This window comes from Molossus molossus, unplaced genomic scaffold (assembly GCF_014108415.1).
Source record: "Molossus molossus isolate mMolMol1 unplaced genomic scaffold, mMolMol1.p scaffold_m16_p_4, whole genome shotgun sequence".
NCBI lineage: Eukaryota > Metazoa > Chordata > Mammalia > Chiroptera > Molossidae > Molossus > Molossus molossus.
In genome coordinates this window covers 53,886,307-53,903,426 of record NW_023425377.1, presented here as the reverse complement: position 1 = coordinate 53,903,426, position 17,120 = coordinate 53,886,307, and the positions used below count along the sequence as shown (strand labels likewise).

Genomic DNA, 17,120 nt, shown 5'->3' with positions numbered 1-17,120 from the left:
GAACTCCTTTAATTTTTCATGTCTGGGAAACCCTTTATATGGCCATCAATTCTAAATGACAGCTTTGCAGGATAGAGTAATCTCAGTTGTAGGTTCTTCCTTTTCATCACTCTGAATATTTCTTGCCACTCCCTTCTGGCCTGCAAAGTTTCTTTTGAGAAATCAGCTGACACTCTTATGGGAATTCCCTTGTAGGTAACTAACTGCTTTTCTCTTGCTGCTTTTGAGATTCTCTCTTTATCTTGAACTTTTGCATTTTGATGATGATGTGTCTTGGTGTGGGCCTCTTGGGGTTCATCTTGTTTGGGAGTCTCTGTGCTTCCTGGACATGTATGTCTGTTTCCTTCACCAAGTTAGGGAAGTTTTCTGCCATTATTGTTTCAAACAAGTTTTCGATTTCTTGTTCTTGCTCTTTTCCTTCTGGCACTCCCATGATGCGAATGTTGGCACGCTTTAAGTTGTCCCAGAGGCTCCTTACACTATCCTCATTTTTTGGGGTTCTTTTTTCTTTTTGCTATTCTGATTGGGCATTTTTTGCTTTCTTATGTTCCAAATCGATGGTTTGCTCCTTGGATTTACGTTCTCTATTATTGAAGCTGTGTAAATTATTCATTATTTCAGTTAATGCCTCCTTCAATTCTAACTGTGCATCCATGATTTCTGACTGGTCCATTTTTATGCTCTTGAGGCCCTCACTAAGTTCACTGAGGTTCTCACTAAGTTCATTGAGCATCCTTATAAACAGTATTTCGATCTCAGCATCTGTTAGGTTGCTTATCTCCATTTCGCTTAGTTCTTTTCCTAGTGTTTTGTTCTGTTCTTTCATTTGGGACCTGTTTCTTTGTCTCCTCATTTTGGCTTCCTCCCTTTGTTTGTTTCAGTGTATCACTTAACGAGAGGTATGGGGCGAGCTGAGACCAGATGCTGCTTGTTTGAAAGAATTTAGGGGAAACCTGAAGCAGGATCCAAGACAGGCCAATCCTATGGTTAAGCAAGTGGCAACAGCTTGGGTGGGCCTGAAAGTTGGGCGGGGCGGGGCCTCAGGGAGACACCAGGGCGGGGCTACCAGTGTGAGCCAAGTTGCTGGAGTCCCAGATATGGCAGCTGTCTGCAGCCCCAGGGAAGGGCTCACCAAAGGAACAAAGGCCTCTGACAGCAGGTTTGTCCAGTAGAAAGCCCCCTCTTCAGCCCTCGCTACAGTGCCAAACAGCTCAGTTCTTCCCTGTGTGTTTCCAGAGCCCCTCGAGCTGCCTCCCCTCCAAGCTTAGAGGGAGAGTCCGTTAAGTTAGTGTGCAGGCCCTTTAAGGAACTATCTGGGGCTGTAGCCGCGTCAGCTTCCCTGAGCCTCAGTTCCCACTGGTTTTTCCAACCAGAAGTTATGGGGACTTCTCTTCCTGGCACTGGAACCCTGAGCAGGGCAACTGGTGTGGGATGGGGACCCCTCAGTCTTCAGGAAGGACCTTCCCAGCAGAGGTAGCCTCCTGATTATTATCCGCCACACTTGGGTGTGGTACCAGCCCATCGCTCCGCTGCTGCCACCCCTGCCGCCCCTCGTGCCTCCGCCCCTGCTACCAGTCTGGATGTGGCTGCTGCTTTAATTCCGTAGTTGTAGGACTTCCATTCAGCTTGATTTCAGGTGGTTTTGAATGATGGTTGTTCTGTAGTTTAGTTGTAACTTTGATGTGGTTGTGGGGTGACACAATACCGCATTTACCTACGCTGCCATCTTGACCAGAAGTTCAAAAAGTAATTCTTAATGTCATCAGACATTAAGCCCGTGATCCATTCTCCCCTTTATCCTCTTAAGGATGTTTGTTGTACATTTGTAGCTCAGGAGTCCTGGAAGGCCTGAGCATTGTGATTGATGAAGCACCTTAATGCATAGCTTCCCTCTGTCATCTTTTCTTTCTCCTTTGCAGTTAGTTTATTTGTTAAAATCAACAGTGCAATTTGCATCTTCCTGACTTGGCTTCCCCAGGATGAGCAGTATGTTTTCTGCCCCGGTGCCCTGTAGGTCAGTTTATAACTCTAAGGCTTCATCAGGCCTGTCTCTGCTTTGGAGACACCAATTCACTGATACCCCGCACACACCAGCAAGCCTGTTTTCTATGTGTCTCTCCAGGCATAGACTCCTTAAACTTAGACCTTTCATTTTGGGCGGAAAAGGTACTTATCTTCACTGTGGGGTATTTTAAATATACATATTTTGTCACTTTTTCCTCCTGGTCGAACTTAGTCACTTTTTGTAATGACAGAAATGCTGCTTTTTAGTTGCAACTAGCAAGTGTGGCAGGTTCCTAATTGCTTCCAGAACACTGGTTCTTGTCTGCTCTGGGCTTGAGAAATCTTGACCTATAAAGGCTGACGTGCCCATGCTTCTGAAAGTGGATGAGAGCACAGGTCTCGGGCTGGTGGAATCTGGGAGTCCCACCACCCCCATGAAGGTGTTGTGGCTGAGACGTGTTCTTCTGGTCCCCTGGTGGTGTTGAGGCTGAGGAAGGAATGCGGCTTTGTGATGGGAGATGTAGGGATTTTTATCTGTTAATTCTGAATGAGGCCTTGCAGTTTCAGAGGGCTCTTCCCCTGAAAGCCATGAGGGGTGGGAAAGGTCAGGATGAATGTACCCACAGCCCGTGAAAGCACATGTCTGTGTGGCTGGTCCTAACTGTCGTCAACAAGTCTTACTAGCGAGCCTGTGCATTGGTGCTGAAACAGTGGCCAAATGAGTCAGGACTGGCTTCAGGGCAGAGGAAGTGGTGACCTGAGCAGAAGGCTGGGCAGAGCTGTTTCAGGAGGGGCAAGGCTTCCACCTGTCAGCTGTTCACCCTTCCTCCTGCAGGGGGAACCTAGTTTCACAAGAGATGATCTTTTTAGAGGTTAATCACATGTCTCCTATTTAGAGATGAGACCTCATTGTGTAATGAAGCTCAAGCATATGGAGGAATGAGTTAAATTTCTGGGGAGAAAAAATGCAAGAGCACCCCCAATTCAGCTGTGGTTTCTGCTACAAATGTTATTAGAGTCATTATGTAAAATGAGTCTTGGTCACTTAAACTGCAGTTGGTGCTGAAGGATGGTGTGCCTGATTTCCTGGGGCAGCAGCTTCGTGTCGTGGGGACTGCAGTTCCATGTGGTGGCCATGGCTGGGTCACTGCAGGGGGACCCCTGTGGGGACTGGAGAGCACAGTTTGGCTGGGATGGACTTGGCTGTGTGCCCTGACTCCTTTCTAATGTGGGATGGGCCAATTTTCAGTGCCTCAGAACTGCAGCTTTTTGTTACAGTGTGTCATTGCCACATATTTGATGCAGCATTTGGAGATGACAAAACAATTCCACATTTGGCTTCTGAGGGCATCTTGGTTTCATGGGCATTTTCTTTATAATTTCTGAACCTCCACTCTTCTGTCTTATCCTGCATTTGGTCTTCATCCTGCCTCCCTCTTTCACCAGAAAGAATTGGAAGAGAAGCTGACACGGGTCTGGTGTTTTAGTTTATCCAGGCAGGTTCGGGGCAGGCTCCCACCTTGGTGGATTGCACAGAAGGTGCTATGTAAGCCCTGGGAGCCCCAGCACTGCAAACAATGACAGGAAACTTGAACTGATGCCCTTGTCATTCTAGTAAAGAGGGTCACAGTATATATTTCAAGAAAGGTTTTAGGTCATAGATTTGAACTTTTTTTGTCTGTATTAGAGCTTGTAGTCTGCCTGTAGTGTCTATTATCTGTATAAACAATAAACACAAAAATTAAAAGAAAAACTGATGTGATACATTCAGTTCAGTCAAAAAGTCCATTCACTGGAAAATGTAGACAACTGGTGAGCTGGTGTGAAAACAAGCATTTAACTGCAGAGGCAGCCTGGATGAAGAGGGGAAGGAGGTGACACCGAAGGGGAGGTGGCACCAGGCCAGAGATGAATGAGGCCCTACTCTGGGCTCTGTGGCGCTGCCCTCTGCCTACTTAGTGCAGTGATTGATGTTCCACAGGGATCTGTGTTAGCAACTCTTAGGAACTTCTAGGGCAGAGATAATTCTAGGGCAGAAGAACATGCTATGGTTCTCTACTTGCTGTGAAACTATCTTAAGAAACTCATGTCCTTTTGTTTCTTTTTAAGAAATTACAGAGTACATTTCATCTTCAGTGATTCTACTGTCCTGGTCATTTTCTCCTATTCTCTATTCCCTGATATCGAAACTTGTCCTAATTCATCAGTCTCTTCTCAGAATCAAGAAAAAAATTGGCCATTTCTTGTAGACCTAATTAATATAATAGGATTATATTTAACCAGTGTTCTTCAGCCCGAAATAAATGTCTGGACAGTTAATGTGTTAACTGTCAGTGCACAGTCACCAAGTGACCAGCAGCGTAGTCTTGCATAAGACCTGTGGCAGGCCAGACCATGCTCCAGGACCGATGCATTTAGGAAGACAGGTGGCTGGGCTGGGGAACCCTCAGGGGTGAACAGGCAGGGAGGACCTGCAAGGGGTGTGACACAGACAGCAGGACCTTCCTGTCAGGCAAGGGGTCAGGAGTGTGTCCTATAAGCAGTTTGGAGTCATTGAGGATTTTTGAGCGAGGAGTGGTAGTATAATTTCAAACTTTAATACCTATTCTTCTCAGGTTCTCTTCTTGTCCTGTGCCTTCTGAACCTTTTCCAGAATTTTTATTTCATTGATTAGATGTGGGGGAGGTTTTTATGATGATGATGATTATGTTGTGTGTGTGTGTGTGTGTGTGTGCTTTTAATCCTCACCCGAGGATGTTTCTCACCCAAGAACATTTTTCCCATTTATCTTCAGGTAGAATGGGGGAGGAGAGATAGAAATAAACATCAGTTTGAGAGAGAGACATCGATTTGTTGCCTCCCGCATAACCCCAACCAGGACCAGGGATTGAACCGCAACTGAGGTACGTGCCCTTGACCGGAATTGAACCCATGACTCTTGATTGGCAGGCCGACACTAACTGCTGAGCCAAACCAGCCAGGGCTATGATGAAGTTTTTATTTATGGTTTTGATACCAGTCCAGATATTACCAGTGAGCTGGGCCACTTATTTCAATATCTGTTGCTTGAATTGTGAATTATTAATAAATGTTTCTTACATCACATCCTATGTCATTTCTAAATGTTAAACCATACTTGGTAACTGGGAAAAGGTGCTTAGTAACTTCTGACATCCATATATCATCGACATTTTAATAAGAGGACACATGCTCTAGGATGAGCCCTGGATCAGGAATCAGGGTCCTGGCCTTAGTCGCCACCTCTGAAAGTGAGGCCTTGACTTCCAGTTCCCACTGTCTACTTCAGAAACTACCATGATGAAATGAAAGTGAATTGCAAAAAATGCCAAGCCTTTTAAATAATTTATTCATGATTTTTCTGTCTGTTCTGTTGGTTAACTAGGTCACTGGTAACCATGAGCACAGCAGACATGCAACAACCCCCTGCCGCAACACCCTGCCTGCTGTGGTTCCTCTTAAATCCCCGGAATAGCCATCAGAGCTCTGTCATGTTGAATGTGGTCACCTATCTAGCATAGGTCCATGCTATCTTTGGCAGTGGTTGTTCAGAGTGGGAGGGCCTGTTCACACATGTGTCTGTGTGTCCCCTGCAGCTGACAGAAGGCTGTGCAGGTGTGCTGGACCTCCCTTATATAGAAGCCATGGCTAAACCTGGACTACATGATCTAGATACCCCAGAACTGTGGACAGGGAAGGGAGCTGCCAGGTAAGGAACTCCAGGATTCCAGACCATACCAGTGTCTCAATGAGATTCTTCTAGAGCAGCTGTGTGGCTACAGTGGGTAGAACATGGGAAGCAGGAAACATGCTCTGGAATTTCAGTTGAAAGAATGACTTGTTAGCCCTGGAACATTTTCCTGTCTTCTCGGTCAGCATTTAAATGGACCTCAAGTCTTAAAATCAAGTGTTTGATATTTTGTTATTGACTACTTGGCTGTGGAAGGTTATATACATATATTATTTATATACATTGTGATCATATTCTTTATTGTCGTAAAATATATACATAATGCAAATTTTGCCATTTTAACCATTTGAAATGTACAATTCAGTGGCATTAATTGCATTTAAAATCTTGTGCAAACCATCACCATCATTGATGTTTCCAAAGCTCTTTCATCCCTCACGCCCAGCCCCTGGTAACCTCTAATCTCCTCTGTCTGAATTTGTCTATTCTGGGAATCTCCTCTAAGTAGAATCGTACATTCATTCTTTGTGTCTGCCTCTTTTCACTTAGCATGATGTTTTCAAGGCTAATCCATTTTGTAGCATGAATCCGTACTTCTTTTCTTTTTATGGGTAAATAATATTGTATCGTATGGGTGAACCACATTTTGTGTCCCCATTATCTGTTGATAGACACTTGGTTGCTTCCACCTTCTGGCTACTATAACTATGTTGCAGGGAGCATCAGTGTACAGTTCTGTTTGAGTCCTGCTTTCCATGCTTTGGGGCATATTTCCTAGGAGTAGAATTGCTCACTCTCAGGATAATTCTGTTTAGCTTTTTGAGGAACTGTCACACTGTTTTTAATAGTGGCTGTACCATTTTTTACTTCCACCAGCAAAGTATGAGGATTTCAATTTTTCCACATTCTTACCAACACTTAATTTTCCTTTTTGAAAAATTTAAAATTGTTATAGTCATCCTGGTGGATGTGAAGGAGCATCTCATTATAGTTTTGATTTGCACATCGCTGATGACTAACATTTCAACCATTTTCTCATGGGTTTATTGGCCTTTGTATGTCCTCTTTGGAGAAACGTCTATACAAGTTTTAATTGGTTGTCTCTTTGTTTAAGTTGTAGGAATTTTTTATATATTCTAAATATTAAACCCTTATCAGAACTGTGATTTACAAATACTTATCTCATTCTATAGGTTGTCTTTTGATTTTCTTGATAATGCCCTTTGATGTAATTCTGACCCCAAGCCCATCTGGTGAACTACAATTTAATTTTGGCACTAATTATCCATTGTTAGTGCAGACCCCACAGTGGTCCTGGTCCCCAACAAGACTGCCCTTCTTTGAGACACCAGCTGCACTGGGATGCCCAGGCCACCCGAACTTCTTACCAATGGGCTACAAACCTGAGGGGTTCCCATGACCCCTCTCAAATTTGATAGTTCATGAGAGCTACTCACAGAACTTAGGAATGCACTCTATTTAGGATTACAAAGGATGCAGATCGGGAACAGCCTAATGAAGAGACACCTGGGGTGCGGTCTGGGAGGGGCCCACATTTGGAGCTCTGTGCTCTCTCAAGTAGAACTGGTGCATGATCCTCTTGGCACATCAATGTGTTCACCAGCTAGGTGGCTTCACAGAACATTGGTTGTCCTGAGTTTATTTTACACTTAGGTTCATGAAGAAGTTCTGTTCGTTGTTTTCTGAGTGATTGTGTCATGAAAGGATGTTGGGTTTTGTCAGTGTCTTTTTCTGCATCAGTTGACATGGTGTTCTGGGAATGTGGTTTATCATATCGATTGACTTTCTTACATTGAACCACCTTTGTATTCTGGAATAAATCCCCGGATTTGGTTTGCTAGTATTTTAGTATGTTGTGTTTTGTTTTCATTTGTCTCAGAGAATTTTACTGATTTCCTTTTTGGACCCACTGGTTAAGAATATGTTAATTGGGGCTTCCGGTCAAAATGGCGGCGTAGGTAAACGCTGTATCGCGTCATCCCACAACCACAGCAAAGTTACAACTAAACTACAGAACAACCATCATTCAAAACCGCCTGAAATCAAGCTGAATGGAAGTCCTTCAACTATGGAATTAAAGCAGCAGCCATATCCAGACTGGTAGGAGGGACGGAGGTGCAAGGGGCGGAGGCGTGACAGGCTGGTCCCACACCCACCTGTGGCAGATAAAAATCAGGAGGATACCTCTGCTGGGAAGGTTCTTCCTGAGGACTGAGGGGTTCCCGTCTCACACTTGGTGCCCCACTCAGAGTTCCAGTGCCAGGAAGAGAAGTCCCCATAACTTCTGGCTGGAAAAACCAGCGGGAACTGAGGCTCAGGGAGGCTGAAGCGGCTAGAGCCCCAGGCAGCTCATTAAAGGGCCCGCGCACAGACTTATCGGACTCTCTCCCTATAAGCTTGGAGGGGAGGCAGCTCAAGGGGCACCAGAGACATACAGGGAAGAACTGAGCTGTTTGGCACTGGAGCGAGGGCTGGAGAGGGGGCTTTCTCCTGGACAAACCTGCTGTCAGAGGCCTTTGTTTCTTTGGTGAGCCCTTCCCTGGGGCGGCAGACAGTCGCCATGTCTGGTACTCCAGCAACCTGGCTCACACTGGTAGCCCAGCCCTGGTGTCTCCCTGAGGCCCCGCCCGACCCAACTTTCAGGCCCACCCAAGCTGTTGCCACTTGCTTAACCATAGGATTGGCCTGTCTTGGATCCTGCTTCAGGTTTTTCCTAAATTCTTTTAAACAAGCAGCATCTGGTCTCAGCTAGCCCCATATTGCTCGTTAAGTAATACACAGAAACAAACACAGGGAGGCAGCCAAAATGAGGACACAAAGAAACAAGTCCCAAATGAAAGAACAGAACAAAACCCCAAGAAAAGAACTAAGCGAAATGGAGATAAGCAACCTAACAGATGCTGAGTTCAAAATGCTGCTTATAAGGATGCGCAATGAACTTAGTGAGAACCTCAGTGAACTTAGTGAGGGCTTCAAGAGCATAAAAATGGACCCGTCAGAAATGATGGATGCAGTCAGAAACAAAGGAGGCATTAACTGAAATAAAGAATAATTAACACAGATTCAATAGTAGAGTAGGTAAAGTCAAGAAGCAGACCATCGATTTAGAATATAAGGAAGCAAAAAATGCCCAATCAGAACAGCAAAAAGAAAAAAGAACCCAAAAAAATGAGGATAGTGTAAGGAGCCTCTGGGACAACATCAATCGTGCCAACATTTGCATCTTGGGGTGCCAGAAGGAGAAGAGCGAGAACAAGAAATTGAAAACCTGTTTGAAACAATAATGGCAGAAAACTTCCCTAACTTGGTGAAGGAAACAGACATACAAGTCCAGGAAGCACAGAGAGTCCCAAATAAGATGAACCCCAGGAGGACCACACCATCAAAATGCAAAAGTTCAAGACAGAGAGAGAATCTTAAAAGCAGCAAGAGAAAGGCAGCTAGTTACCTACAAGTGAGTTCCCATAAGGTTGTCAGCTGATTTCTCAAAAGAAACTTTGCAGGCCAGAAGGGAGTGGCAAGAAATATTCAGAGTGATGAAAAGCAAGAACCTACAGCTAAGATTACTCTATCCTGCAAAGCTGTCATTTAGAATTGATGGCCATATAAAGAGTTTCCCAGACAAGAAAAATTAAAGGAGTTCATCACCACCAAACCGTTATTATATGAAATGTTGAACGGTCTTTTTGAAGAAAAAGTAAAATATATGAACAAACAAAATGGCAATGAATACATATCAACAATGGAATCTACAAACAAAATGAACAGGTAGAACAGAAGCATTCTCATAGATACAGAGAACATTTTGTTGGTTGCCAGATGGGTGGGGGGTTGGGGGAATGGGTGAAAAAGGTGACGGGATTAAGAAGAACAAATTAATTGCTAGACTGACAAATCTCAAAGGGAAAGGGGTTGGGGGGTGGGAAGAAATAAACCAAAGAACTTATATACATAACCAATGGACACAGACAATAGTGTGGGAAAAGGCAGGAGGGGGGCGGGAGTGGGGAGGATGGGGTCAATGGGGAAAAAATGAGGAACATCTGTAATACATTCTACATTCAACAATAAAGATTTTAAAAAATTTTTAAAAAAGATTATGTTAATTTATATATATTTGTGAATTTTCTAGTTTTCCAGATTTCTAGTTGTATTCAACTGTGGTCAGAGAATTTACTTTCTATCACTTCTGTCTTTTTATATCTGAGGCTTGTCTTGTGGCTCACCATGTGGTCTGTCCTGGAGACCCTGAGAAGGATATGTGTGTTCTGCTGATTTGGGTGGAGTGTTCTGTATACACCTGTTAGGTCCAGTTGATGTATAGTGTTGTTTAAGTCCTCTGTTTCCTTACTGATCTTCTGTCTGGGTATCTTATCCATTACTGATATCATTTTATTAACATTTTAAAACAGCAGGTATTAGGTGGTTTCGGTTCATGGGAAATTGGTTTGTATGGTTTTAAGAGTAGAATTGGACTGAACATGTAAGCCAGCGTTGAGGAGGATGCTCAACCTCATGTCCTCAGCAGCGTGTCTGTCCATCCCATCTATGGCACAAGGGCTGGGGACCATTTGTTGGAGACTTGGCCTCAGGTGGCCAGAGAGTACCTTGTCATATTGGTTATGTGGCCTTCGGCAAGCTGCATGTTTCTTCAGTGTTCCTGTGACATTTTATAGGACAGGGTCCTTCTTCAAGGCTTGTGTAGGGATGAGGTGAGGAGGCCTGCACTATTTGGGGTGGAATTTTGGCATGTTGTTTAGTGAGCTCTAGATAAACATGTCAGTGAGGCTCTGGTTGGCTGTGACCCTGTCAGCTCTGAAAAGCCACAAACTTAATACATTTCCCATATGTTTTATACTTTGAGAATTGCCCCACTGAAGCATTTACTTCCACATTTAAGAGGAACCTTCAGTTAATTGTCTTAGTGGGTTTTTTTTTTTTTTTCTTCTCTTAAAAACCTGGTTCTCATCATGGGAAATTCTGTTTGAGGTCTGATGGCAGGTTGGCTCCCAGGACCACCTTTGGTCATGGGAGGTACTCACTTGTGCTTTCCCTGTCTGTACCTTGAGTTGGAGAGGCCATTTATAACTGAGGGCTGACCCTTCCCTGATGTGTGGATGCAGCCCTGATTCATCAAGCAAGTTTGTGTTCTGTTCTTCTGCCCTCTGCACTGAAAGAAGGCATGAGGAAGGGAGCACATGGGATCCCTTTAAGAGAACCCTGGGCCAGGGCCTCAGAAATGCAACAGAGGGATCTCATGGGATATGGGGGGGGGGGGGGGTCCAAGAGTTCTGAATGACATATTGTAGCCTAGCGTTCTTTACAGTCTCTAGAGCGTTGGCTCTGCTGGAGGCCGATTTTTCCCTTTTACCCTTCTTTATAGCATATTAATGGCCCCAACTGGTAGAACTATTTGAAGTTGCAGACAGCTTGATTTATTCCAGCTCTGTTCTTAAATGGTTGCTAATTTCTCAGTGCTAGAAAATTCACAGTTTAGCAATGAGTAAGCTTAATAACAAGATGAAGGCAGACAATCTAGCTAATACTAAACTCACTTTAAGTGCTTAATAGTAATATAGTAATACTCTGAATCCTGGAGTTGTTATCATGAGGTAGAGCAAAACATTTTTTTTTTCTGACTATAAGTTGAGACAACAATCAGAATTTTACAGATATTTTGGAAACATCAAGGCCCCTACTTCTTTGTACCGTGTTCTTCCCTTGCTTTAGTAAGACAGATGCTTCAGGGCCCCCTTGGAGGTGTGGCTCACAGCAGAGCCCGGGGTCCGGATGGCTCGGGTGAGGCCAGACGTTTAAACATGTTTGTTTTGGTAGTAGACCTACTTTACTGGATGAGCTACTTTTCCATAACTTATTTTATGTTTTCTAAACAAGATGGAAGTGGTTGGAAGGCTAAAATGTCTCCATGTCCACTCACGTGTTGACCCAGACAGTGCCTGTGCTCAGTCCTAAGATCTGGTGTCAGGGAATGGAGGCACCATAGTGTATGACCCATGCAGGGGTTCTTCCCCTTTCATAAAGGACAGTATGTCTGCTCTATCCTGGGGGCCACATAATGCCTCCCACTTCCTGCCTGAGTCTTCTTGCCTGCCTCATTCCCAGTTACTGATGCTGGTGAGCAGACCCAGCGTTTACCTGTAGGACCGAGTCCCCTGCACTGGCTTTGTGGGGTGCCTATGACTCCCAAGCTAAGGAACACTCTGTGCCCCTGTTTCTTCATGACCCTATACCTGGGCAGTGCTGGCTTACATGCTTTTGTATCTTGCATCTACTAAGTGCACTGTATATGTCTTTGGAGTTTATAAAGTTATTTTCTTGTAAAACTCAATGCTCTTTAAATCAGGTAGTTCTACATAGGTATGCATATGGCTGGAAAGAAGGCTCCTGGGTTTACTTATCAATGTCACACGGACTTGGAGAAGAGCCCACTTTGAGCCTGGTCTTTGACTCAGAGCCCAGTGAAGACCCATCTGAGAGGCCAGGTGATATTTCAGAGGCTGGCAGTATTCTGTGTCAGTAACTACACAGCTTGTAATCCTGGGCCACAGAAGTAACAACTGTGTTTAAAGTTTGGCCAGTCTTCCTATTCTTCATTCTTTCCATCCCATGTTATATGGAATACATTGAGATGCGCTATTGTGTATATATATATAAAAAACATTCACACCAGCTTGCTAAGACTTTATATAAAAAGACTATAAAATATGTCATTAATAATTATATTGATTTCATGTTGAAATGATATTTTGAGTTGATTGAGTTAAATTAAATATATTTTAAAAATTAATTATGCTCATCAATTTTTACTTTTTAAAATGCGTGTACAGTGGAACTTTGGTTCTCAAACTTAATTTGTTCCAGGAGGCTCTTCGAAAAGTGAGTTGTTTGAAAACCAAATCATTTTTTTCCTATTAGAATGCAGCACAATTTCCTGAGATGTTAACAACACAAGATTTAGTGGTAAACTGACTCGTATTCTCACATTCTCTCCTTTGTTTGTTGCTTGAGAGGCACATGATCATACAGGTATCAGCATGAAAGGGTTGTTGGGTCGAGAACCAAAGTTTTATTTGACAACCAAGACATTATTTTCCCGTGAACAACTTGGTCAAGAACTGAATTGTTCGAGATGGGGGATGATCAAGAACCGAGGTTTGACTGTATTAGAAAATTTTAAATAACAAGTTGGCTTTCCTTACACTGGACATCTTGCCACAGTTGCCAAGCACACATCCTGGGTCCTAGCCTTCCTTGGTATGTGAATGGCTTGCCAGTCTTGGTGGTGCCCTTTTGCCAATTTCTTAAGGGGTATTTTTTATTTCTCTCAGTATCCTAGTGTTGTCACCCCTGAGTCATTGCATCATGACATCTGTTATCTGTATGATAATCATGTCAGGGCTATACGGGGAGATACACCCCAAGGGCTTAGGAAACAGACAAGTTACCCAGCACCCTCAGCCTAGTTTGTGAAGCAGAGTTACTTTGAAGATTAACAGAAAAAGGACAGTTAGGGCACATCTCAAGGACCCCATAACTCAGCCTTATTTAGGATGACTAGGGGATAAGGAAACAGAAAACAAATCTGTGTACACACTTTAAGACCAATTTTATTTTTCTGTGAGAGTGGATGTTGGGGTGGAAGGAAGCAGAGGGAAGGCACCACCACAATCACTGACAGTGCTTGTCTGACAGGCCCTGGTGTGGATATGGATTTTGGGGGACTCTTTAAGTTCTGTATCCTGATCTGCACTGAGGGGAACAGTGGTTGCCTTCTGAGAGCCCATCTCCATCCTTAGCATGGCACAAGGGTGACCGTTTACAGTCCGGGGCATGAGGGACAGTTCAAATGGATGTTAACTTGGCCATACTTTGATATGATTGACAAACATAGAGGGTGCAGAGAAAGCTGCAGAAATATGGGCAGCCTGATCACTCAGTGCAGGAAAGATACCTCAGGGGTGTCAAATCAGGTGTACATGTGTGGCAAGGCCAGGCTTCCAGGGAACATTTTGTACAAGTTTCTGGTAGAGCAGCCTTATTATCACACTAAAAATGGAGGTAAGTTTGGGAATGGTTGACAAGAGAAAATGGCATAGAAGGACCTGCGTGACATGGTTGTGAGCACTGCCTTTTTTAGTATGCTGTTTGGGCCTCAGCCCTGTGAAATTCAGTTGAGAGATGGAAAAGACCTCCTGTATTAGGTCATCCAGCCCAGCCCCTCCAGAACCAGCTGACCCCACGGTGTACTTTCCAGAGCACCATCTAGTTTTCAAGTGATTCAACTGATGGAGTTTCCACCAACTCCCAGAGGGTACAGAAAAGTGGTGCCTGAGCCTGCTGACTTGGGTCACAGTTTACTCATGTCTCATGATGACGATCCAGTGATAATGCTGTATTTGGAGAGAGATGTGGGGTGAGTCCTTTCTCTGCCATCAACCTGCATGTGACTGCATGTGGATGACCTCAGCTCTGCTCATCCCTGTCCCCTCCACAGATGGGGCAGCCCTGGCCTCCTGCGGTCCAAGCGTACTAAGACGTGGCTGAAATACCACACATAGCACCTCATAGTTTTCACAGCTTGTTCACATTTGGAACCTCATTGGAACCTCATCATTCCTGGAGAACGAGCTGACTTTATTATCCTCCTGGCCATCATTCTACTTTGATTCTGTTTCTTGTTGATAAGACAAAGTAGTGACCCCAGGCAGTGGGTGGTGGCCAGGTGGTAGGCATTTCTTGTGCTTCTAAGCACAGAGCTGCCATTTGACCACATAGGTACCATTCCTGCCTCTTGACACTACATGGTGCCGTTCACTCTGCTCTCCCAGGGGTAGCAGTGTCCCACACCATCTGCTGGGACCTGAGCTGATATCATTGTGGGGTTTGATGTTTTGTCAATATATTGGACTTGGGGGTCTTCTGGGGTGGTCATCCAGGCTATTCACTGCTGATATCCATACCTGTGTGACAAGGCAGTTGAACTCCTGGGACAAGCAAGGCTCCATGGCCCCTCATGCTGATCTTCTGTGTTCCTGCTTCTCAACCATGATCAAAAGTTTTCCTAAAAGAGGCATTAACATTTATAGCAAGTAATTAGTCATTATAATTTTTCTTAAAACCATTCCTTTTGTCAGCTTGAGAATATTACATCTTTTACCCCAGACCCAGTAAGAATGTAGTTAAAGTACATTTCACAATGCAGTTTGTCTGAGTAGACTTGTCATAAATGGCCACTCTTTCTGGTTTAAGAACATGTATGAAGGATGACATGAGTCACAGTGGGGGGGGGGGGGCTTTCAGTCTAGCCTGATCTGCTTCCCCCATTCTGCCAAGCTACAGCAACCTTCACCCTGTGGGTACCTGCTGGCCTCCCCTGCCGCATTGCCCATCATGGTTTGTGGCATTTCTGTGCCCTTCATGTCTACTCACCCTGGTTCCTTCTCTACCTCCTGGAACCCCAGGCCCTGTGCTTCCTGGTTAATTCCCTTGTTTCTCAGTTTCTCAGGCCTGGGGCATAGGGAGGTAGAGGGGACTGTGCTGTGTGACTTGGGTTATTTGTGCTATGTTCTCTTCTGCCTTTTGTATTTGTGAAATATTTCAAACATACAGACAAGAAAAGTATTTTGCTTTTCTTGTTAAATATTGTTTTTTGAGCTTCAGTGTGCATTTGGGTACTTGGGTGCAGACAGGTAATGAACACAATGATTAGGTAGGAGCTGGAACTTGGATCCTACTTTTGGCCCCAGATCTCTGGCTCTCCTATGCTTGTCACCCCACTGCTGCAGCCGGAATTCCTCATGGATGTGGTAAGGCATTGGTGACACAGCATACCATGGGTTGGAACAGACTGCTGCCCGTGGCCTGCAGCAAGGCCAGGGACAAACACATCATCTTCCAACAGCTCCCCAGTCAGTGGCAGAGCCTAGCTTAGACCCCAACCCAACCTCTGGCTCTGTGCTCCACCATGGGGACAGAGGACACATTATCTCCACTGACTCACAAAATTCCTTAAGTATTATAAAAATGATGGAAAGAAATATTGTCTGTTTTTGAGAGTTTAAGGAAAGTCAGCCCCTCCTGTCTTTATACTTCTCTCCAGATCCTGGGGAAGCTGAAGGGTCTTGTCTTGGATGCTGAGGCGGAGTTGGAAAGACAGGATGAGGCCTTGGGTGGCATTGCCAATGCTGTGGACCGCACAACCTTAACCATTGACAAGATTATTTCATGAGTGAAAAAACTGACGTAGAAGGAAAAGATTGCATAGAGGTGAGAGGTTTTTTTGTTTGTTTGTTTGTTTTTAATACTCTCCTGAGAGATATTTTTCCATTTTTGGTTCAGATAGAGTGGGAGGGAGAGAGAGGAACAGAGAGAGAGAGAGAAACATCGATGTGAAAGGGACACATCGAGTGCCTGCCACCCGCACGACCAACCAGGGCCGGGGACAAACTGCAACTGAGGTACGTGCCCTTAGCGGGAACCGAACCCGGGTCTCTCGGGACTGCAGGCCGACACTCTAACCGCTGAGCCAAACTGGCCAGGGCGAGATGAGAGTTTTTGATGAGAATCACTTCTCTCAGTACCTTATCAATTCCTGTATGCTGCCTTCATTTGAAGACCACAGGAGGTCATTCTCAGGGCCAGAGAGAAACTTGCAGCCCTGCCTCAGAGACACACCTGCCTCAGGGCCACTGGCTACTGTGAAGGTGATGGGCAGCCACCTAGGGGTCCTCTGCAAGGTGCTGAAGGTGCAGTTGCAGGAAAGGAGTTCTGCCTGTGGACACAGCAAACAGCATCCCTCTAAGACCCTCTCGAGTTGCTGGGCTGTCAAGAGCAACCATGCACTCAAACACAGGGCTGAACTTTGGCCAGCCCTACAAAGCTGCATGGCAGCACTTCAGAGTGTGGGCTGCACCCAGTACTCAGGGACCACTTTGAATGGCTTTGTCCCAGGTCTCATCATCATCTGTAGCTGCATTGTCATCCCTTCTCCACTCTTGTTGGATGTAACAGGAAGGTTGAAGTCTCTGAATGAAATCTGCCTTTTTATCACTCTGTGGGCCTAAGCACTGCAGGTGTATCCTGTATCAGCAAAATCCTTTCTCCAGACATGCAGTCTGTGCCTGCTCCCCTCCGTGGGCCGCTGAGCAGCCCAGCACCCTCACTTTTTCCATCTCTCTGGTGGATAGGCTGGCTTATTTTATTTTATTTTTTATTTTAAATTTATTTATTTATTTTTTTGTTACAGATGTTTCTCCTTTTTTGCAGGTTAGAGCGGAGTGGCAAGAGATATTCAAGGTGATAAAAAGCTACGACCTACAACCAAGATTACTCTATCCTGCAAAGCTGTCATCAGTGGACATATAAA

The 17,120-nt window shown here is 44.7% G+C and overlaps 1 protein-coding gene across 1 annotated transcript in view; it reads left to right on the top strand.

Annotated features, from left to right (window-relative positions):
* SNAP47 (synaptosome associated protein 47) overlaps positions 1 to 16,001 on the top strand; it is a 66,894-nt gene extending 50,893 nt beyond the window's left edge. Inside the window, 1 exon segment of the mRNA XM_036282170.1 lies at positions 15,855 to 16,001. Coding sequence (XP_036138063.1) covers positions 15,855 to 16,001 — 147 coding nt within the window.
* Positions 16,002 to 17,120: the final 1,119 nt, after the last annotated feature.